The sequence below is a fragment of the Barbatula barbatula genome (genome assembly GCF_947034865.1).
Source record: "Barbatula barbatula genome assembly, chromosome: 20".
Classification (NCBI taxonomy): Eukaryota; Metazoa; Chordata; class Actinopteri; order Cypriniformes; family Nemacheilidae; genus Barbatula; species Barbatula barbatula.
In genome coordinates this window covers 13,529,009-13,552,183 of record NC_136783.1, presented here as the reverse complement: position 1 = coordinate 13,552,183, position 23,175 = coordinate 13,529,009, and the positions used below count along the sequence as shown (strand labels likewise).

Below are 23,175 nucleotides of genomic sequence, written 5' to 3'. Positions count from 1 at the left end.
GTATGAGTGTTGTTATATATAGTTCTGTGCACATCTTAAATGTTTTGACTATAGTGTTTTGATAGCATAATTAAAGGGATAATTCACCCCAAAACATTTTTGATAGTACTCCCCTTCTTGTACTATCGAAACCTATATGACTTTCTTTCTTTTGTCTGGAGAACACAAAAGAAGATATTTTGAAGAATGTTGCTAACCGCATAACCCAATTCACTTCTATTGTATGGACACAAAACCAGTGCAAGTCAATGGGCACAGTCGCTTTTTCGAAATATCTCCTGTATGAAATCAGAAATGTCTTCTTTTTTTGGCGAACTATTCTTTTAAATATCATCTGGTTTGAATATTTGAGTACAGCTGTAGTTGACCTTATCTACTAGTACACTAGCCTCTTTTTCTTTAGAAAATCATGCCTGGAAGTCAGTTTCTCTTAGTACGTCTGTTTGGATTCAAACAGTAATCCTGTTATTCGGATGTGATCATTTCCGCTGATCCAAAATCAACGTGTTTATTCATTTTAAAACGAGTACAGCAACTTGGTCCTAAATCAGAAAAATAACATCTTCTGGAGGGATGTACTTCTATGCTTGTAGAAACCCGCTAATAACACCCCTCCGTGTATTGCCTCGGGTAAAGAGGAGGAACAGAACCAGAGTTAAATACCTGTCTGATGAGACGTCAGTGAGATAGAATGCAACTTTGTCTTAACATGGAAGGGGTGTTGTTACGTTTTAAATTGTGTCCGGGACCGGCGCATGCTGCAATGACACAGTACTGCTCTCCAAATCAAATCTCGGACCAGCGATGATCCTACAGAGCCCAATCCATCTGGATGTAACTGTTTGTAAACATTTTTCAGTCCATGGAGAAAAGCTTTTCATCATTTTCTTTGAACTGCTACTAACCTGACCCGGTCACTATAAGGAGTTCTGGATAAAACAAAATAATGAGCTCTATGAATGCGCTGTGCATGTTGTTTCTGAATTGTTGCCAAGAAATAGCTTTCCTCATGAACACAGTGTGATTAATGTGGTTTCTATTTGTTAAGAAAGACAGCTGGATTATACTTGCAATATGGCTACATGGTGTCGATGTTATACATTTTGAGGAAGTGTGTATCACGCTGTTTTCTTAATTAGTTTCAAGAAATATAAATCTTATATATCTGCCATCATTCTGTTATGTTAATATTTACACAATCCATTATTTTCAACAAAATTTGAAGCCGTTTATACAATGACAGTTAAACAATTTTTTTCATGAAATAGGAATTTAATTGTTATGTATACATACACAAGCTGCTCTACAAAGCGCATTTCCTAAATATGCTATCCCCTCAGGCAAGTTCGGGAGGGGTAGAGTAAGCCATTGCTTGCAATTCGTAATCACACCACTTGATGCCGCTACATTGCTCCTTTAAAAGCAATCCTTATTTTGTAGTGAATTGCAAGAAATGAGAAACATAAAAGAAAAAGAAAAGAAACAAAAGAAAAGTGTGATTGGTTGCATAAATAAAATAAGCCAAACTATTGCTTGTTAGATCATTTCTAGCTGTTAACGGTGCAAAATCGCTCCTCTCTAGAGATTCCCAAATTAGCGCAATGGTGGATACGATAAAAGATTTAGTGCTCTCTGGCCGGTGGGTTAGTCTACTCAGAGTAAGTGGCATACAGCCGCAAATAACCTAAATTCCTCTTGTTAGCCGAACCTGCCAGTACCTGTTCTGTTTTAGTCTTACTAAAAGGGATAGTTCACTCCAAAATTATAAGTCTCAACCGGTATATGACTCTTTCTTCTGTGGAACACAAAATATATTTTGGTTTTGTGTTCATACAGTGAAACTCAATTGCTGTCCAATGTTCTTTGAATACCAATGTTCATTTTTGGGTGAACTATCCCTTTAAGCTGATCTTTCAACCCTCCATGCAAGCTATTATAGTCGAATGTTCTAGTTTGCTGTAGACTAGCAACTGGAATGAGCAGGTGCCCCTCATAGTTTTGAGAAGAGACACTTGTGGTCATGTTGGTTCTACAGATTAGTACTAAATTACAAGTTAATGGTTTTGAATAAAAACAAAGGATTGTGGTGCTGGAATGTTTTAATTGGCCAGAGAAGGAGGAGATTTGTGGCTCTTACGAGACGTTGGACCCCAGGCAATGAATCAAGCTGCTGTGTGGTCGAACAAACGGAGCTAAATAACATTCCCCAGCGTGCCTCGCCCGAGCATGCGTGTGCCTCGGATTATCTTGCTGTGTTAAAAGGAGTCAACGTACGTGTGACTGTTTGTGTGTGAGTGGATCCAGAGCGGCTGGCCATCTGTGTTGACTCATTCTTGATAAAGTCACTGAATTTTAGAGTCATGACAGGTTGACGTCTGACCTTGGTTAGAGCTCAGGGCAGAATTAGAGGTGCCATCGCTTGAGTTGAGAGACATTACCGGACCACATCGCTTCTGATAACCTCATCTCCAGTGTTCTGCTCTACTCAAATATTTGCCTCTGGTTGTACTGTAGATAGGATGTTCCACTGGGATGTATCTGTACACCAGAAAAATGTTCAACAAAAAGTTTGCTCACATTCCCGGTCGAAAGAAGAAAACTGTCGGCGATTCACAGCATTACAATTTTTGATATTTGAAACATGTTATTTTGTATTCTTTTGTATTTGTTACTGTTCAGCTAGTTTGTGAAATTAACAGATTGCATGTTGACTGTGTGAGTGTGTGTTTGTTCTGGTTACATAAGAATAACCACATGCAAATGTCTTGACACAGTTGCAGCGTCCCTCTGCTGATACACACACACCACACCGTTTCAAATCTATATGTGTGTTTATGCGAGACTAGAGAGCTGGCACTAACTCCATGGTGACCAGAGAAGCATAAATAAGCCACCTGTCTAAATGCTCAGTGCACAAGCTTTAAGGCCAGTGCGTATGGCCTCTCATATGTACGCATTTTCAGCTTCTGTTCACATTAGGTTAGGCACAGTCGTACAAATGAGGTTCCTTTCGGCCTGTGTGTATCACTGTGGTCCCGCTTGGGCATTTATGTTTTTGGCACAATGTAATAATGCCTTACCATCATACATTGTGCATGTTTGTGCCAGATGCGGCTTTTACCCATTTGTGTATATCACAGATCTGGTGTATCATGAGGTGTGATGAAGGTGGTTATTGAATAGGAAATGGCTATGACCTTGCTTGGTAGTGCCACATGTCACCACTTGACATATTACTGGGTTTCAAAGCGGGTTGGATTGAATGATCTCACTGAGAAGCTGTCACACAGCCCCCACGGGCATGTAGATCAAGCCTAGGAACAGCCTTTAGAAAGATATTTCGGTAAATAAATCAACTCTAAATTTGACAAATACTATATATGTATGTGTTTAAATAACTTGTTAGAGTAAATACATTATAAATAAATGCTGATAAATGATCAAATACCGAAAGACAAACAAACGCTAACTTGTACAACAATTCTTAGTTTTTTTGTCAATGTACAGTTAACATTCTTCTTAAACTTTGTGACATTACAACAAGGATCCACTTGAAGGCGAATTCCATTTTAATTCTTATCCATATCTTTGCCCGAGTTTTGGGACGACCAGATCTGTTTTGCCCCCTCCCTCGTCTTGAATTGCTAATGTTTGTAAGAAAGCAGCCAGAGAGACTGATAAGATGGACAGAGAGTCACGAGGAATGTGCAGTGATATACGGAGGCCCGGCGAGGGCTCTTGTCCGAGTATCTGAGTGAGTGAAAAGCATTTTGGAGTGGCTGCAATTCAAACCCTAATGGGACATGGGTGGCCATCAGATGCCAGGATGAGTTATGTGGACATACTTTATTAGGAGTTTGTTTTGGGAATGAAGAGCTGGGACATTGTGTGTGAAAACTGTATCCATTTATAAATAATTAATGATAATGATAATATAATGATTATAATAATGATAATCTGTGGAGGTTTTGTACAATGGCAACAGCATGAAGCAATCTGCGTGTTTGTGAACAAACAGTTGACCTTGGAAATCTTGAATTATCTTGAAGTGCAGTACACTTTTTGGCAAAGTCTACACAGACTCATTAGCTTGTTTGTGATGAACCGTTTCTGGAAATGTAGTTAAGGAGCAGTAGTCAGAAACATTATGTCCTCTTACAGGTCATCCACATTCTGATGTAATAATGAACAAATAGTGGCCTATGCAGTGCTTTATTTTGCAGGTAACCTAAACAGATTAAAAACAGAAAACAAGTAACTAGCTTGATTAAAGTCATAATTTACTAACCCTGATGTCATTTCAAACCTGGATGACTTTCTATCATCTGCAGAACACATAAGATATTTTGAAGAACGTTGGTAGCCAAACAACACTGTATCTTCTTTTGTGTTTCATTTTTATTTTTGGGTGAACTTTCTATGTAAGTGTCTTCCTAACATTTGTATTAAACCCTGTATCCTTCTATAGAAGTGTTTATTAATGCCTTCTTAAGCCACATTTCCATAAGAAGGAAGAGGGCTTGCATTCGAAATGATGTAATACAGCATACTGTGTTTCTGAAATACCTTATGCAAACCTAGCTTAGATATTCAGTAAATGTAACCCCAAATGGTTTAACTTCAAAATCAAAACTGAAAAAACTATAAAATGTGTAATCACAAGTCCCTACAAGGGAACATCCGAGCATGAAAAGTTTTGACAGGGCATTTTTTAAGCTCCACGACGGATGGCTGGGAAGACCTAGCTCAATGTTCATCCCAACCTCAGATGAATTGCCCTACTTCACCATGTTATGTAATGTTCTGCAGCCCATTAGCACTGAAGCGGTGGCCCCCACGTTCACCACCCCTGTCAATGGTACGAACTAACGCAAGCAACGCTTTGTTTTGTTAACCCGTGAGGTACGAGAGGCGAAAGGCCACGGAAAGAGTTAATGGATGGTCTTCTGAGCCAATCGGAGTTAATGATTAGAGTAAGCACAGAACTGCAGAAGTTAGGTGGCGGGCAGGGGCTGCGTTGTGGGTGTGCGTAGGGGAGAGAGAGAGTGAGGGAGAGAGAAAAGCCACTGTGCTTAAATCCAGCTGGCTGCCTCGCCGGGAATGTTATCCATATGTGCGGGCGGGTTCAGCTGCAGGAGAAAGAAAAGATATTACCCGCAAAGAAGCGATTGTTTCTGCTTTTCTTGTTCAAATTCCACTCATACTGGCCTCTGGCCCCGTTTCAACGGCCGATGTAGAAAGAGAGGTGAAGAAGAAAGACAAAGTGAAAGTTGGAGATCGTAAGCAAAGTCTAAATGATCTGTGGACAACAGTATAACGGATAAGAAACAGAGAGAAAAATGATAGAGACAGAAGACAAAACAGAGGAAGGCGTACCGAGGTGGGTCATCTTTGAGGTGGAATTTTTATGCTGAGCTGTTTGGATTATGTCTGGATAGGAATCTAGAGGAGACTGCGTGTGTGTGGGCAAGACAAATGGACGGGGGCGTGGGTCTTCCAAATCCAGCAGTTTGGTATATAGTCAATTTGAGATATTACAGCAATATCTGGAGAGGGTACGTGGCATTTCCTGAGTTAAATGCTTCCAGCGTTGACTCATGAGATGTTTGGACTGTGTTTGCTTTGCTTCTGGGACCTTTTATTGCATTACTTTCTTTTGATGTTAATGGATAACCATTTGAATTCTAAATGTGCCTCTTATCATCATGGTTTGTTTGCATATTGTGCATTTGTGTTCTTTCTCGGGCCTTGTATTGCCTTTCTGCAAAGGTTTAAAGGGGGAGAAACATGTCCACTTGTTTGTCTTTGAAAAGAAGACCACCTGAGATCATTTTGGTTGCAAACGCAACGCCTTCAGCAATTTCGAGTTTCCAGTTGCCACATCACACTGACAATGAGTTACTTGTGTGGCACAACAAGAGAAGAGTATCAGGTTTAAGACCCTTTACCTGCTTGTTAATCTTTATCGATGATATATCACCCTGTGCAGTTTGTTTACAAATATCATGATGTGACTAAAAATTATTTAATGTATCTACATTATATTCTTATATTCTGAGGAAAAAAGGCTAGAAAGGGGGAGTTTACTTGCAGACGTGCAGGAGAACCTCAGATTCTTGATTGCTTTTGGCAAATATGGCAGGCAGGAGAATTCTGACTGGAAGAATTTAAACGTAACCTTTAAACATAGTTCACTGGCAGTAAAGTTCAAAGCTTGAAATCGCTGTCAGGCAAGAACAACACTGTGCGGTGTTGTAAAATAATGCGTGCAGTCTGAAAATAAAGCCAAGTGTAAAGAATTGCCATCACCTGACAGCACTGCCATAAAGTACTTTTTATTAGGGACAGTTCACCCCAAAATGAAAATTCTGACTTTATTTACTCACCCTCAGACTATTACAAATGCATTTCTTTGTTCTGATGAACACAGGGGAAAATGCTTGTAACCAAACAGTTCTTGGTTACCATTGACTTCCATAGTAGGAAAAATTGGTTGATACATTTCGGTTGAGCACAAAAGAAGATATTTTGAAGAATATAGGGAAGCAAACTGTTCTTTGGCACTATACCATTGTCATTTTACCTACTATGGTATAGTCAATGGTGCACAAGAACTGTTTGGTTGCAAGCATTTTTCCAAATATCTTTCTCTGTGTACTGTTCATCAAAACAAAGAAATATAAACAAATTTAGAACTCAAAGGTGAGTAAATGATGACAGAATCTTTATTTTTGGGTGAACTGTCCCTTTAAGCTTCAGTCGAAACTGTAGTTTACTCAAAATGAAGATTCTGTCCTCTGTTATTCAGCGTCATGTGTTCTCTTTCCTCTGTTAAACACAAAAGAAGATGTGTCCATACAGTGGAAGTTTATGAGGCCCGATGTTGTTTGGTTACCAACGTTCTTCAAAATATCTTCTTTTATGTTCATCAAAAGCAAGAAAGTTATACAGGTTTGAAATGACATAATGGTGAGGAAACGATGATTTTGTATGTCATTAAAATGTTTATCCCTAAAACACAGAGCACGAGCTGGTATTTAGTTGGCTTATTGCTCAAAACCCTTTGAAGACCAGCGAACCAGAACACACCCTGACTAGAAGGAGATCACAAAGACTAGCTCAGAATATTTTCAACTCTTTTTTTCAGTAGGGATATTGGCCAAGCTTACCTGAGGCATCTGCATTTGCGAAATATTTTTTTTGTCCTATCATGCAATGAGAGGAATCCATCCTTTCACACCTGTGCAGGTGACAGCCATCTTACTCCTAAATAAAAGTGTGCTAACAATGCGTGCAAAGGTACAGAGGTTGGCAACATTTTCGTATCTAGAGATTCACTGGGTGGTGCCAACTATCACGAGCTCTGAGAAATCTTTTGTCAAGAATTTGTCTTGATTTAAAGTTCTCCGCTGTGAGCAATGAACCTCCCATTTGTTGAAGGATGGCTGCCAGGCCGTTTCCTCTCTTTAGTTCTCACCAAAGAATAAGCACGTGAGAAAAGAAACATGCGTTAGCCATTGGAGATGGTCTTGTGCATAGGAATGTTCCCTAGCCGTGCTGTTGGGAGCGTACTGGTGTGTTGACTACCAATCATCCTTCAATAAGGATTTCACTGTGCAAAAAGTGTGCACTCGTTTGTAAGGTTAAGTCTTAGTTAAATTCATTTTTATTTTTTTTAAATCAACCTGAGAAAGTCCTCCAGAAGTGTGTTAGCATCATGTCTCACATTCCATTTGAAATCTTACAGTAGCGGGTTATGGAGAAGTGGCATCTGTTGTCTCTGCTTTAGCTTGGCCTAGTTCTTCTCTGACCTGACGCAGGAACAGATGTAGAAATAGGACAAAATCGGGCTGCTGTATGGCCCGAGACCAATCTGATTGGCCTGCGAGAGATCAGGGCCGTCGTGTCACATAGCTGTGCACTCTCCAAAAGTAGTTTGTCCTTTTTCATTCTGACTCTTTCTACTGTTTAGTAGTTGACACTGACCTCGGATCTACAATAAATGCAAAATCCAATCAAGTTCTTAGTGCCAGACACAACTGTGTTGTCCTTTGAGAGGCTCAGATATCAAGTCATCTTTTATTTCACATTAAAGGCACGTCGGCTTCTGTTGATAGCTGATTCGTGTTTTGTCAACATTTGATGTGCCGGCACTGGGAGCAAAACACTGTATCCAAAATGTGTTTAATCTCATTACTGCAAGTAATTGAATGCGAAGGGCTCTCAAAATAGATCTTTATGTGTTAATTTAGTTGTAATCTTGGGATGGTATATTTAAACTAGCACTTGTTTGCTGTGTGAGGTGTATTATTTATAATAACTATTTTTAAATGGTGTCTTGTATGCTTGTTTTCACACGAAGCTCTGTTGGCTGTTCCAAAGCAAGTTTTCTCAAACACGCTTAATCCACTTTATTTCAGTTTCTTACGATTATATTTATTTTCCATATGTTATCAACAGACTCGGCATTGACTATACAGTGAGAATAGTTTGTGTTAGCTCAAGGAGGAACTTACATGAAATAATTATATATTTGAAATCCCTTTAAACTGAAGACCATGCCACATTTGTGAATTATTATAGATGCGTTTACATTAAATCCAATGTATCTTAAAGAGCTCAGTGTAGTTTAATCGGATTTAATAAAGCATAACTATCATTTCTTGAGAGTTCATTAGCAGTAAAAAGTATTTTAAACTTAAACAGTCGTGCACATACACTAGCACCATCCCAAGCATATCATTTAATGTTTCTTATACTATACAATTTATACACGTTCTCAAAACAGACTTTATATTATACACTAACACATTCGTTTGGGTTTTTAGTTTTAATTTCAGAGCTAGCATTTTACATACGGACTAACAGAGCTGCACGACTCATCTTAAATTGAAATAAAAGATGCTAATATAAATGGAATGCATAGGACTTTAGGTTGGTTATTGGTGAAGGATTGAACGATTATGTCCCTGCTTTGTTTTGTTAGAAATAGTTCTGTGTCTAGAATTCCTAATGTCCTGTATAGTCAACTTATTTATAGTAGTACTAGTCATAATTTTATGACCAGGCATGCAGCAAAAGGATTTTTTTACGTCTTGTTTCAAAAACCAATGCAGGGCAAGGAATGTATAGAGGAATGAAAATATGGAATGATTTACCATCAGATATTACATATTTTAAAAGTAAAGTGTGTCACGATCCTGCCTCGCTCAGTCATCCTTTTCTAGTGTTGTGTCAGGGTCGTGACAGTCCCACGTGTTTTGTGTGGAAGCACATGGCCATTGTTTGTTTTTGGTTTGCCATGTGCCCCGCCCCCTCGTTTCCTCATTAATTATCTCTAAATTGTTTCATGCCCCTCGCCTGTTGCCCTCATTATTTGCTCCATATTTAATGCCCTTCTGTTATCTGTCTTGTGCCCGTTCCCTTTGTGTGTATTTGTACCTGAGTACTGCCTTGTGTGATTTTTGAAGTTCCTGGAAAGTCGAGTCGTGTCAAGTCTGGATTCAGTCAAGTTTAGTCTAGTTGGTCTGTTTAATGTATTTTGTCAAGCTCCCTGTTATTTTTCCCCTTGTGGGTTTTGGTTTCCCCTGTTTTTTGTCAATAAAATTTGTCAACTCGCTGTCTGCGTCTAGGTTCTGCCTACCAATTCTGACAAAAATTTGGTTTAAAAAATCTTTAAAGGAATATTTTTTTGTGGTGGAGAAATGAAGCCTCACGAAACGTTGAGGCTTTTTAGCCATGTGGTTCACAAAAGGGTTCATTTCTCGAAGGCTTAATTTGCTCACAATACCACCTGGTGGCCAAAGAGTGTAAAACAAGCAGATACAGTACAGATGTGCCTGATGTTGTCTGTGATACACAGTATTTTGCGCCAGTTAAGGCTTAGAAATAACGGTTAAGAAAAAATCTATTTATATGAATATTATGCGTATTTTCTGCTGGTATTTAATGATTGTTTTACATAACTGTGTAATAAATGGTCATAATTGCCAGAAGGGGCAATATTTTGATTCTACAACTGGAAAGTGTCTGGGTTTAACTGGGCAGAGGGCAGTGAATGTGCTTGTGTAACTTGGTTTATATCGCTGTCAAAATGTTGCGGCAAGATTCTAACTGCTCACTGAACCACTCAGGCAGAAGCAAGGCTTCCTATGACGTCATTGGTCTAAAGCGATACAAGCTCTATACGCCAGGTTTCCATTACCCTAAAATATGCCCCATGGAAACACGTCAATTTCGCAAAATCTCTGATCGCAGAATGACTTATCGCAAGAAGAATAAAAATAAAATGTTATCGCATGACATAATTTAATGGAAACGCAGTTATTCTGCGATATTGTTTTAATCGACGTTTAGAAAACATTGCTTACATTTTGCGCAAATCTGTAATGGAAGCCTGGCTTACACGATTTCTCAACACACGCTCCGAAGCCTCGGCACAGAACGTAACATCACTTAATATTTAATGACACAAAGTAAAGCAAATGGTTAGTTTTATTTGTTATTTATCTTTTATTGACTTGATGTTTATGGTTGTTGTTTGATGTAGTTTTGTATTTTATACTTGCTGGGACCACAGGATCAGTAGCGCTAGGTAGTGGCTAATGGGGATCCAAATAAACAAATAAAATAAACATATACTGCAAGTAAATAGGCAAATATTTTCACCCTGTTTATATTGTGACAAAATTGCAGCTTATTGCACAGAAATGTGCTTTTATTTTCCCTCCTCACAGTGATTTGTAGACTTTCCAGTACATGACAAGTTACTTGCTCAGGGTTTGAAGGCAAAGGTGCATTATAATCCCAATAAACCGTTTTTCTATCCCCAAAAGTATTTTAAACACCGCACTGACCTGTATGCATAAAGCAAAGTTTGATCAAACTGATTTTTTTTTAATGATTTGTTGCCTTTTACGCCAAAACGTTTCAGGTCTACAAAACCTAATTTAAGGGGATAGTTCACCCCAAAATAACTATCCCTTTAATCCCAGTATTAACTAACCTGTTGAGCTCACAAAATGTGCCTCCGTTTCAACAGTCTGGAGCAGTTAGAAGACTGTGATTAAGAAATCAGTATTCTTCTGAAGCCGGCGTGGTGTTTGTCGAGCTAAAAGGCAGGTCGTAGGCCACATTCTTCATATGATGTCCCAGTGATTGTGTGTAGTTTCATTCTTTTGCTTTAACACCAGTCTTAAGCGATGTCTTGTGGTTGGGGATTTGTTAACTCCCTTGTGTTCCTAAAGGATCTTGCCTCACACTTAATCTCTTGTCTCAAGACTTAAACGTCCTTGATGGACCCTGGTTAAATTGATGGCTCCGGAAACACAGCCACGAGAGGTTACAAAGAGAGTCCAACACAAATCTATTGTATTGGCTTGATCCTTTATGGCCCTTACTAATCATTTCCTCTAAACCTGTATTTGTTTTTGCTAAATCTTTCCTGTCCGGAATTTTTGATGTATTATGTTACACTAGTGTATTACACATAGGTATGATAACACACTTAATTATTGCATCTCTTCCAGGAAAACGAATAAGTAAAGTAGCCTATAGATTAAATGCACTGTAAATTGCTGTGAACAAACAAAGCTTTCAAATGATAAATGTAATTTTGTTATTCCAGTGCATGTCACTTTAAATGCTAAAACTTGCTGTTTCCTCAGAAAATAGTTTACGCCTGTTTCTATTATTAAAGTAATTGCACATTCAATCCTGTCATAGTTTGCATATAGCATACCATACTTTGCATATGTGAGCAGACAAACACTTGATCTCAATTGAAATTTCTGTACATCTCTGTTTGTTATACTTGAGATTCTCAGTATGTCATTATAACATGCTTTAAAATGTTAATGCTGCTCTCATCTTGTTGCATATCTAACAGCATGTCGGATCATTTTTCAGCTGTTAAAAAGAATGGCAGGCGGTCTAAGAAATTTTTCCTGTCATGGACATGAAGATCTTGTGGAGATGATGTAGAGAAGATGAAAGTGTGCCCATGCTCTTATAGTGTAGTTATAAAGGCTTATTTGATCTCACAACACTTTTGCTTGCCAAGTTAGAATTGAATTATTGGCAACTACGGGATTAGATTACCCATATATAACCTGATCTGATTTATCTGTAGCGTCTGCACCAACATCAACACTGTTTCATGGCATCTAAGGTCAGTTTTATTCATTTTGACAAGTGCACCTGTAATCTCAGGCCTGTGTGTGTATTTAAGCCTGCATTTGTATCTGAGACCTTTTGTTCAGGTTGCGTTTGTTTGTTTTATTAATGCACCCAGATATGACGTCATTATTTGGCTAAAATCATAAATGACTCAAGGATGAGCGATATCAAAAGGATGTGTGTGTTATTACCATCAGATGTTTGATTGGAATCATAAATGCACATTTATCAGCACACGTCATTTGAGGAAATCTAGACATTTGACAAGTCTTTCCTTGGATAAACATGCACGGTTCCACCTTGAATTGTGCAAATACTGTGAGCGCTGTTGAGTAAGGAATCCTGGAGTTAGGAAAGAAAGCATCGGTCAGCAATGTTCTGGACGGTGCATTGTTTGACTTGGGCAGGGAACGCACAGAGCCCATCTGTGTAGATATCTCCAATAAGGACAGAAAGAGAGAGAGTAAAGAAAGGGGGTGAGATGAATTCGAGCTTTGACCAGCACTATTTGACAATGGGCACTAATCACTCTCCACAGTCGTGATGTCACCAGGGCGAGTCGGACAGATTAACGGTCTGCAATGTGGTGGGAGAGTGTATGCTGTCCTGCTTGTCTGTTGTATTTTAAATCTTGGGTGTCCGAATAATTTTTCAGAAAAGCATGGAGCAAATATTAATCATGTGCTTTGTCTGTTTTGTGGGTGTGTGTATAGTATTTCATGACTCGTTGAGTCGGTAGTGAAGTATGTAGGTTCCCTAGTTCTATAGCATTTAGGCTGTTCATTGGAACTGGGTTATCTGATCTTTGAAGGAAACTAAAAATGTAAATAAGTATTAACCCGCATTTCATTTCAAACCGGTATGTTTATTTTTCGTAGAACCCCAAAGTGGAAATTGTTCATGGATATGAAGAAACAATGCATGGTACCACATCTGACAGGTTATAATAAATCATAAGTAGATTATGTGATTTTCAAACCATATTACAAGTCCTTTTTGAGTTTGACTCATGTGGTCACTTTGAGTTGTAGTTGAATGGTTTCGATTCTTATAGATACTTCTTTGTTCCTCAGAAAAATAAATGGCATACCGGTTAGCAATGCCATGCGGGTGTGTAAATGCCGACATTGTGTGTGAACTGTTTCTTTAAAGTCGTTTATTAAATGCTGTTGAGTTAAATAAAAGCAGTTAAATGCACATCATGCCCAACTGAGCACGATACTCAATGGGATAGCCTTGAGAGAAGCCGTGTCAGCATCTCCCTTCCACCAGAGTGCATTGATCCATTTGGGTGAGCCTTGACAATCAATACAAACCTCAACTCCCATCATTAAACAGACACAGGTAAAATCCCACCTCTGCTCTTTTATTTTATTGCTGCAGCTTCTCTCTCTATCTCTCTTTTTCTTTCTCTCTGCTATGAGATTACAGTGTTTTGAAGGCAGGGAGCCCTGGGCAGCTCTTGGCAGTTCATATTGTAACCGTAGTTTTGAAGAACATGAGGGGGAAGAAGTGGAAACTCCCTTTGTCGGTTCCCATGATGCCTCCTCCAGTGGACAGCCAGCCAAAAGAAAATGTACAAGTCGCTCTAGGATCCCCCACAGTTCTGTTACTGAATTTTTGTATTTGTTTTGCTTTCCGGTAAAAATATCCATTACAGTACATTCCTATGTGAAATAAACTTTAACATTCATAAAGGAACAGTTCACCCAAAAATGAAAATTCTTTCATCATTTACCCCCCCCCCCTCAAGTTCAAGACGATTGTAAGAATGCTTGTAACCAAACAGTTATTGGCAACCATTGACTACCATTTGTAATGTGTGTTTTTCTCCACACCACTTGCAACATCGATACGCCATGAGCTACCATGGTTTCTATGTTAGTAACGGTTGTTTTTTAATGTAGCACGTCTGGTGTGGACACTGTTATGCAAGGGTGTTCAATATTAAAAGGAAATATAGGAACAGGGAAACATATTTTCTGTCAACATTACTGATCACAAATGGACAATGTTTGTGTCTGTGTGGTGTATGTGGTACCTCCATTAATGGCTCTCTGACGTCCCTAGTGTGGAATGAGTCATTGCATGTGCGGGTGAACATGCGTGTGCATTCTCAGAATTGCAGTTGCACAGCTAAACACCATGTTTGCTCTTTCTTTTCTATGTACCAAAAACAAGAACAGTTTAAAATGACCATGTGAAATGGTCGACAGTGTTTATTTTCGTGTGCACAGTGTTTATGAAGCCATATCGCATGCATTACAATGTGTTTGCGCCTGTGTGCGTGTTTTATGGGTATCGACAAATGTCAGGTAGCCACCCACTCCATCTCTCCAGTTGAAATAGTCTCAGCAAATAATCTTGCTGTTTATGCTTTAGAAAACAGTGACTGATCAAGTTTCATTGGATCGCTTTTGTGGTTTGCTGCGAGATACTGCTGCTGCAAGCTTATTGGCAGCAGCTCTCCAGTCTAATTATACATCCCCCACCCTCTCCCTCTTTTCATCTCTCCACCCCCTCTTTCCTCTCTCATCCCACTCATCCTTTGGCAGCCGGGCTGATGGCGGTGAGGATGTGGCCGTTGTGATGTGGCGACACACCGCCACCATCTTGGTGATGCCAAGGTCAGAGGAGGGGCTTGTGATGACATCATCTCAGCCAGGAGAGGAGGAAAGAAAATGTGCATGCATACGCACAAGGCACGTACACCCGGTCCATTCATCATAGTCCTACCAGCATCGTTTTAATAGTGCGCTGGAGAATGACATCGCAGAGACGTTTGTCAGTCTAATGACTCCTGAATATTCAGTGAGGATCTCAGAGCCAGCAGATCAGTATAGGACATCCCCTTCATTCCTGTTGTATGTGGATATCTATGATTTTATGCTATGACCGAGATGAGAAGTTATGAAAGACATTTCATTCCAGATATGAAGCTGAATTTGGGCGAGAACATGATGGTTCCTGTTGCAGAAGCACATCATGAAACATCAACTGTGATGTTCAGGGTTCACTTTGCAAGCGTTGTCGAGTGGGCGGTTCGTGTCTCAAAAGTATGAAGAAACATAAAAAAAACTAAAAGCTGACATACAGTTTCCTAGTGAGATGAATTTGAGTCAGCAAGTCTGAGGTTGCCAGTGATTTCTTTTTTTTTTTCGTACATCGGATTTGGTGTTATGCGTTTGAAATTAGACATTCAACATTTATCTGTTTTGCACTCAGAAATTGACAGTGGAGTTTATATTGTGACTCACTATTTACAAAACAACACCGATTTCTATATTGAGTCTATGAGAAGATCATTATTCATATCCGCAATAATAATTCCACCTCCACACAATACACAAATCTCAAAAATAGTTTATAATGTTGCCAGTTGATCTTTGAGTGGGCGCTGTTGTTGGAAACAATGTATACATTATAAGAATCACATCGATCCCGCAAGCGAATATGACAAAGCGACTCTCTGGCTGACCTCCGTTCTTTCACCACAAGGACAATTTTAATTTGAGTGTACGCCCTCAATACCAAGTGTATCGCTGAAGGATTGTATTAACAGCACAAACACAGCAGGTAAATTGTTTGCAAATGGATATGATCTTAAGACATGCCAGCTAACAGCATGCCACGTGTTGTCTTGTAGAGCAAAAACCAGACGCATTACGGTGGTACATTCCAGGCGAGCTCTGTGTATTAGCATTAAATGAATGCTTACCATTGATATCCAAGGTTTAAGGAGGGATCAGGGATAATAAATAAATTGCTCTTTCAACACCCCATGGATTAGCACAATCTGTACAAATGCAAACACATACGTCTTGTTTGTTTAGATTGATGCATTTTGCAGATGCTTTTATGCAAACCTACTTCCAGTGCATTCCAGACTTATTTTATCTGTGAGTTTTCCCAAGAAATCGAACATCTTACCTTGATGTCGCTGGCGACACATACTACCAATTGAAGGAAAATGTCAATATAATATGATTTAATATTTGTTATGGCTACTAGAGGGATATGTGGGTTTGAAATACAGTGGTATGCTTATGTGGCGTGTAGATAATCTTCTTAGACGGGCAAGTTAAGATTGTGTGCTGTTTATGTGTGTGCCTGTCATTTCCGGCCACAGTGAGGACGGCAGGAGTGAGACCATCTGGTGGGACCAGTTCAATATTGGAAGTACAGGAATAGAAGGATGACCGCTGTGTGTTGTAGTGGATTTAAAAGCTCTGACACACCTCTGAGATGCGAAGTATGAAGTGACCTCAGCAGATGCCACAGGCCTGTGTAAATGCGGTTTATTAGTTATTGAAAACCACTTTACATTTCATCTCAACTGTGGGGTGAGTAATAGTCTAGAGGTGTCAGTAAAACATCCTCAGAACATAATGTAGTTACCTTGAAAACTATATAATAGATTTGTGTGCTTTCCAAGGAAAATGTGAGCTATAAGGTCTTCACCATCGTGGTTAAAGTGTTGTGGGTCGTTGCACTGTGTGGCTATGGAATTGTTAAGATATTTTGGTCACTAGGTATTTATCTAAAGACCAAAAGACATTTTCCCTTTGCTTTGTAAATTAAAGACACTTGGAAACGAGAATAGTGTTGATTTTCAATAGTGATCATTGATTTGCACAATATTGTTACAGTGGGCAAAATCCAAATGCTTGGAATCACTTTAGATAACATATTATCATAATTGTTTACATTTCTCTGAAATCACAGAAGCTTTTTTTTGTAACTCAATATTGAGAACGCTTTAACGCTGCCCTTCGCTTCTGGAGAATGTATATTTCTTTTGAATCATGCTGATATCTTTTTTAAAGCACTTAATAAATGAAAAGTTACATGCCGCCACTTGCCTATGAAAGTGTTGCTATGGACAACAGTAGTTATTATGACAGTAATACTGCAATAATACCGTGTATTGAAATAAAAGCCTTAGCAATTAGCGTGATGTATGAAAATGGATAATAGCTCATCCAAGAATGAAAATTCTGTCATCATTTATGCACATTTTTGTCTTTTCAAACCTGCATGACATAATTTCTTCTGCAGAACATAGAAGAAGATATTTTGAAGAATGTTGGTAAGTGAACAATGGCGGTAACCATTGACTTGTATTCTATGGACCAACATTCTTCATAATATCTTCTTTAAATTCTGCAGATTAAAGAAAGTTATACAGATTTGAAATGACAAGAGTGTGACTAAATGAGTGATTCATTTTTGTGTGAACTATCCCTCCAAATCTCTTTTTATTTGCTTCATTATGTTATTTCCACCTACAGTCGAAAATCCAGATTTACACGCACAAACATAGATAACAGCTATTAGAGTGTGAGAAATGGCTGATGATTATATATCTGCCGACATGATTAAAGTCGATATGACATGAGCTTGTGTGACATTTTAACACGCTTGTCTATGGCTGTTGCCTGGCTTGGTTGTTTTAATGCTGAGCTGGTCTCAATATGAGATACGGATCCAGTAAAATCGGTATGTGTATGAGTGATGCGTGTGTGTCCCTGGGTAAGGTTTGAAAAGCTGGTAGCACAGATGAAGCCATCCACCTGAGTAATGGCTTTTGTTTTTGCCTCCATTTGGCCACTCCTCCTTTACCATCACCACAGCCAAGTGTCTCACGGCCGTCCCAGGGGTCTTTCGGTCATGACTCCTCCTCGGTTAGGCAAGGGGGTAGCATCTACATCTCAATCTGATCTCTGATAGGAGACCTCACGTGTGTGAGGAGAAAGAGAGAGAGGGTCGGACGAAAACCAAATAAGCTGAGCCGAGCAGATCTGGAAGGCAAGAGAGCCAGAATGAGATATAGAGGTTGAGCAAGGGACAGTTAAACAGAGAGAGCGAACGAGAGAAAGAGAGAGAGAGTGTAAAGCTGGCTGGCAACGGCACACATGCTCAAGGAGAAAAAGGAGGACAGCAAATATTGTATCCAACACCCTACAGCTCCTGCCATAGAGGCTCTCCGGCTTTCCGGTCTCTGGCATCACAAACCTGCTGTTGTCCACCTCTCTTTTCTTTACCTGGCCTCATCACACATGTATATGGTTGATCCGGGAGAAAATGCTGAAGTTCCGCGCGGACCGGCGAGTGAGGTACGTGAGGTGCGATGATGGGAGAAAGGGAAGGAGGAAGTTTACGGCATCAGCCAGAGAGAGAAGCTGCAGTGAAAAGAAATTGGGTGCTGGAGGTCAGGCAGGACTGCAATGCAGTGCTACCATCACGGACCAGTTTTACGAGAGAATGTCTCACTTAGGTGCCGTTCGCACGTCATGCTGCTTGTGCGTACGTCGGCTCCTCTGTTGTGCTTTGAATGTCATTCCTGATGTTAGTGGTGGAGAGATCTAGTCAGAATCCCACATGCTCTAGCACTGCTAAATATCTGTGTTGTGTGACTGTTTGGAAATGATTTGTATGTGTGCTAATGATTCACCCATTGATAAACGGTCATAGCTGTGTTTATGAGACGTCTTCTACCTCTATATAGGTTTATAGGTTACGCACTCAGTCGCGGGACTCTTTGAGACCACGTTCGAGCGTGCACATGTGGGCACACATGTTTCAACCTGATTGTTGTTCTAGTTTTGTCTTAATGTTTGTTAAGGTTTGGTAGAGCACTGACGTCTGGTGTTTGTACCTTTGGTCATGAGTGTGTTCTTGGCCCAGGTTGCTTGTCGTCAGCCTATCAGACTCTCTGTGTGTTGTGTGTCTGTGTATATCCACACAGACTCTTCTGAGAAGAAGTTCTGCTCGTGTTATGGTTAAGTGGGTGATGCCAAGAATGTGGCATGGTGCTTGGCTGAACTTTTGTGATTGTGTTGAAGAACTCTATGTATTCAGCTGATAATGACTATCTACATCCACAGAAAATAATAAGAGAACATTGCATTTGTGTCAACCTTACCATGGAAATGGTTTTAATCAGAGTTTTTTCCATACCAACAGTGCAGATATTAACATTTGGTGGTTGAAATGGAGGTCTCTCAAGTTTTCAAAGCATTTGTTTTATTTTCAGCGTATGATTTTTCATAGTTCGACAAGTTACATTTTCAGGATGGAAATACAAATTTAACAATTATTTTCTTTTCTTTGAAGAATCATCCCTTCTCCCTTTGTTGGGTGTCATTGCATCAGGGATATGCATTTTAATTCACAGAAATTCTACAATGTTTCCCTTAAACTGTTTCCTTTTATGTCACATCCATAAAGCATGTTTATTTCTCTTTTTTTAAATAGAAAACATGTGCATATAGTTGATATTATACTATCAACAAGGGTTTAGTAAAACATAAATAGATGGTTGAGTATATTGGTAACAAATACACGTCACATCCATAATGCTGGTGTTGCCCATAATCAAATAGAGTGTTTTATTGTAAACCTAAGAATAAGGCTTTTTCCATTTGAAATGTTTTCTAGCCCCTGGTTTTTATGATTCTGGCTAATCTTGTTCAATGCAGTTGTTTTAAACTGTTTACACTTTAGCATTGTTTAATACTTCACACTTCAAATGTTTTTTTTGTTAACTTGTTGAGATTAATAATATTTTATATTGAAGTACAGCATGTGACAATGTGGAATTTATTTTCTAAAAGTGTATGTTTTTGTGGCTTTAAAAACACATCAATATTTAATAAGGCAAGCAATATTATGTTTATAGTTGGTAAAGTAATTATGTTTAAAAATGTTTCCCCTCATCTGTCATTGCTGAATAAACAGATGTTTTTTCCCCCAAATTGTGTCATTGTTTTAGCCAATGTTGCTGTCTCGGGCTTGTCGGGATTCTCAAACCAACAAAGAGATGATTTCAAATCAGTTTTTAATATAGAAGATTATTTCTATAGTTCTTTTTGCATTGTTGAAATCAGCTTTATAGGAAAAACAACAGCACATTAGCGATACTATCTGTATTAAATGTATTCTGTTTGATCAGACTTTTGTATTTGAAAGCCATACGAAGGCACCGTTTTCAGGGAAATCAACCTATTAAAGGGACAGTTTACCCAAAATGGAAAATTCCTTAAAACCTGTATATCTTTCTTTCTGCAGAACACAAAAGAAGATGTTTAGAAAATAATTGGTTACTTTTTGAATGATTTAAATATAGTACATGTCTCTGCATATTAAAAAGTATTTAAAAGAAAGTTTTTTATTATTTCATAGAAACGGTACCATCACTAAAATGATATCTTATGTATGTCATCCTAATGAAAATTGTATTTGATGTCTCGTTTTCTATGGCTCTACTAGAATAGGACGCCACGGACCACAAAGCAAAAACAAATGTTTGTATGAAGGTTTTATATTTGGATGGATCTGTGTGTATGTTGTGGGTGCAATCTCCTGCCTCCATTCAAACGTTCTTTTTTCTTTAAGTTTGGGTCGAAGTCATATTAAACGTATTGAAAAATCCAATGGATTGAAGTTGGAGGATGGTTTCAAACAGGTGTTTCGTGAAGGTCTATTAAATTGTCACCACAGTCAGAAAATCTTACCGTGTTTAATATCCATATTTATTATGAAAACATTTGATGATCATCTCTGGTTATTTTCAATGGCTGTGAAGTTGTTTACAAAACTGATGGCAATTGAAGTTGAAGAGCATGTTTTATTCTCTGTACTGAAAAATCAAGGCTGGGTTAACCAAATCCCAAAGTATACTTATTTCCTCCATCTTTAGCATTTAAATAAAAAATCAATAGCCTAAAGACTGACATGAAACCACATGTAAGATTTGACCCAAAAGCCATCCACACAGAGGACATACAAGCTAAGAGCAGATGACAGGAAGTTCACCTCAGGCCTCTGTCATGTACACTGCTTGTCATATGAACAAATGACATATATAAAGTGTTAATATAACCTCTGGCACAATATTCGTCTTCAATCGGTCTTGTTTATCTTTAATAGTGTGATGTGAGCCCAAACTCTTTCACGCTTGATATACAATCTTCCACAACTGTTGACAGCCGTTCATTTCCACAGTAGTTGTCTCACATGGGCTTACAAAGAAAGTGGTCGAGTATTGATCGGACATGACGATGTAATGTTGAATTATTAATAAAGGAGGGCTGTGCCTGCTGTGCTGCTGGTTTGAAACTGCTCAGAACAGTCCCTCAGCTGCTTTTGATCTACTTTTCTCCAGACATAGTTTTTGAAGGATTCAACGACTGTTATGGCTGGTTCGAAATGTGTTTGTTAATGAGCCTTAAAACTCAAGTACTTTCTTTGTATTTTCAGTCAAAATGACCCAAACGGACCGGCTGGACACCAGCAAGTGATCCAGAACCATCTGGAAGAGAACGGGCAGATCCAGAAACTCTTGCTGTGAGTGTTATCTATTGTTGTTTTAAAAGCCAATGATGAATCTGTAACATGAGCTGTTAAACTATTATGACATGCATTCCAAAAGCCCTGAACCCGTTTAGTTGTTTTTTGGTGTCTTTTTTTAAAAGATACTGCAATTACGTCTGTGATTCAGAATGAGTTCTTATACTGCAACAGTATTTGTCTGAGTATGTGATTATTTTGGGTGGATGGGGTTGACTGTTTTAAGTTTAATTGTTTTCATAGTTTAAAACACAATTAGGTCTTAAGACAAATGTGTTCTTTGCTACTCAGAGTCGGAAAATTGGCGATATTAAAATGTTTTAACTACTTCAAATGGGTGATCAGTGAGCAATGAAACATTTTGCATACACTGTCACTGTCAGTCTTGAAATACTGGATACCATAAACTAACCAGTATGCTATTTTATTCCCCCTCTTGTCATTTCCAACCTGTATGACTTCAGAACACAACATAAGATATTTTGAAAATGTAACCGGCACCCATTCACTTGAATTGGTTTTCTTTCCATACAAAAGAATGGGTGCCGGTGCTGTTCGGAATCAAAATATCTTTTTTTGTGTTGTACATGTTTAAAATGACAAGAGGGTGAGTAAATAGTGACAGAATTGTCATTTTTGGGTGAACTATCCCTTTAAGGATCCTCTGGCACCGAATAAAATAATCCGTTACGTCTCAGACAAACCTAATAGCCATTATTATTGTACACTTGCTAAAACATGCATACAAAAACTGTCAGGGCAAATTACACTACAAATGTTGCATTAAACAGACTTGGATGGAATCACATATCTAAGGTAGAAGATAAACATGTCAGCGTTTCCTCGATTTCCTCTATATATTATGATAAGATGTTCCCCCTCAGACAAAGTGAATGCACTTACTGTACCTCTCTCAGGATTCAGCTTTCTGCAGGGTCAATGCAATATTGAGTAGACAGTAGAAAGCGCATTAATAAAGGGCCATTACATTATAGCAAAAACCCTTCCAGTGCTTAATGTTTTTAATTTCCTGCTACAAGCCACTGAAACAAGGCTGTCGTTCATAGTCTGGGTTAAACAAAGCTTAGATCATTTCTGCAAATATGTTTCTTGCGTGGGTATCATGCCCTGATGTAGTAATTGTTACTGCCACGTGTGTGTTCCCACTAATGACTCAATGTTTGTTTTTGGTGTCCCGTCCGATCTGTATGACCACACACTATTTCATATGTGTTCCCATATGCGTGATTTTTTCAGACACTGGTAATGGCTTGAGTATGGCTATAAACCATGACTGTGTGAGGCTAGCATGGAGACTTTAGGGAATTAGTTGTAAATTTTCTGTCTTCTCGTGGATCGAAGGCTGTTGGAGAGGCCTTGGCTACCAACGAAAGGAGATCAATACGATTGGCCCACGTCTGCAGCCATGCATCCACAACACAGCTGTCTCTCTTTTTCTCATTCTCAGCCTCCAATCGCATTCTTTGCGGACTGTCTGCTGTTTTTAAACGGCAACCTCAGGGGTGCGGCCTTGCGCTTGTGCCAGTTGGGAATAAAAATAGCTGGTCCCTCTGTGTCTGTGTGCTTCCATCCCATAAACCCTCAGTTTTTTCCCCAGTGCTGCTGCTCAATATATTTGTTTGAAAG

The 23,175-nt window shown here is 38.9% G+C and overlaps 1 protein-coding gene across 14 annotated transcripts in view; it reads left to right on the top strand.

Moving 5' to 3' along the window:
- Positions 1-23,175, top strand: part of plekha6 (pleckstrin homology domain containing, family A member 6) — a 59,686-nt gene that overhangs the window by 3,174 nt on the left and 33,337 nt on the right. For 9 of the 14 annotated variants that reach the window (XM_079483255.1, XM_079483267.1, XM_079483263.1 and 6 more), the window contains exons 1-2: positions 5,032-5,380; positions 21,439-21,525. In XM_079483255.1, coding sequence (XP_079339381.1) covers positions 5,340-5,380; positions 21,439-21,525 — 128 coding nt within the window. In that variant the 5' untranslated portion in view covers positions 5,032-5,339. Of the gene's footprint in view, positions 1-5,025; positions 5,381-21,438; positions 21,526-23,175 lie in introns of those variants that run through there. The other 5 variants (XM_079483256.1, XM_079483258.1, XM_079483257.1 and 2 more) reach the window with 2 other exon arrangements.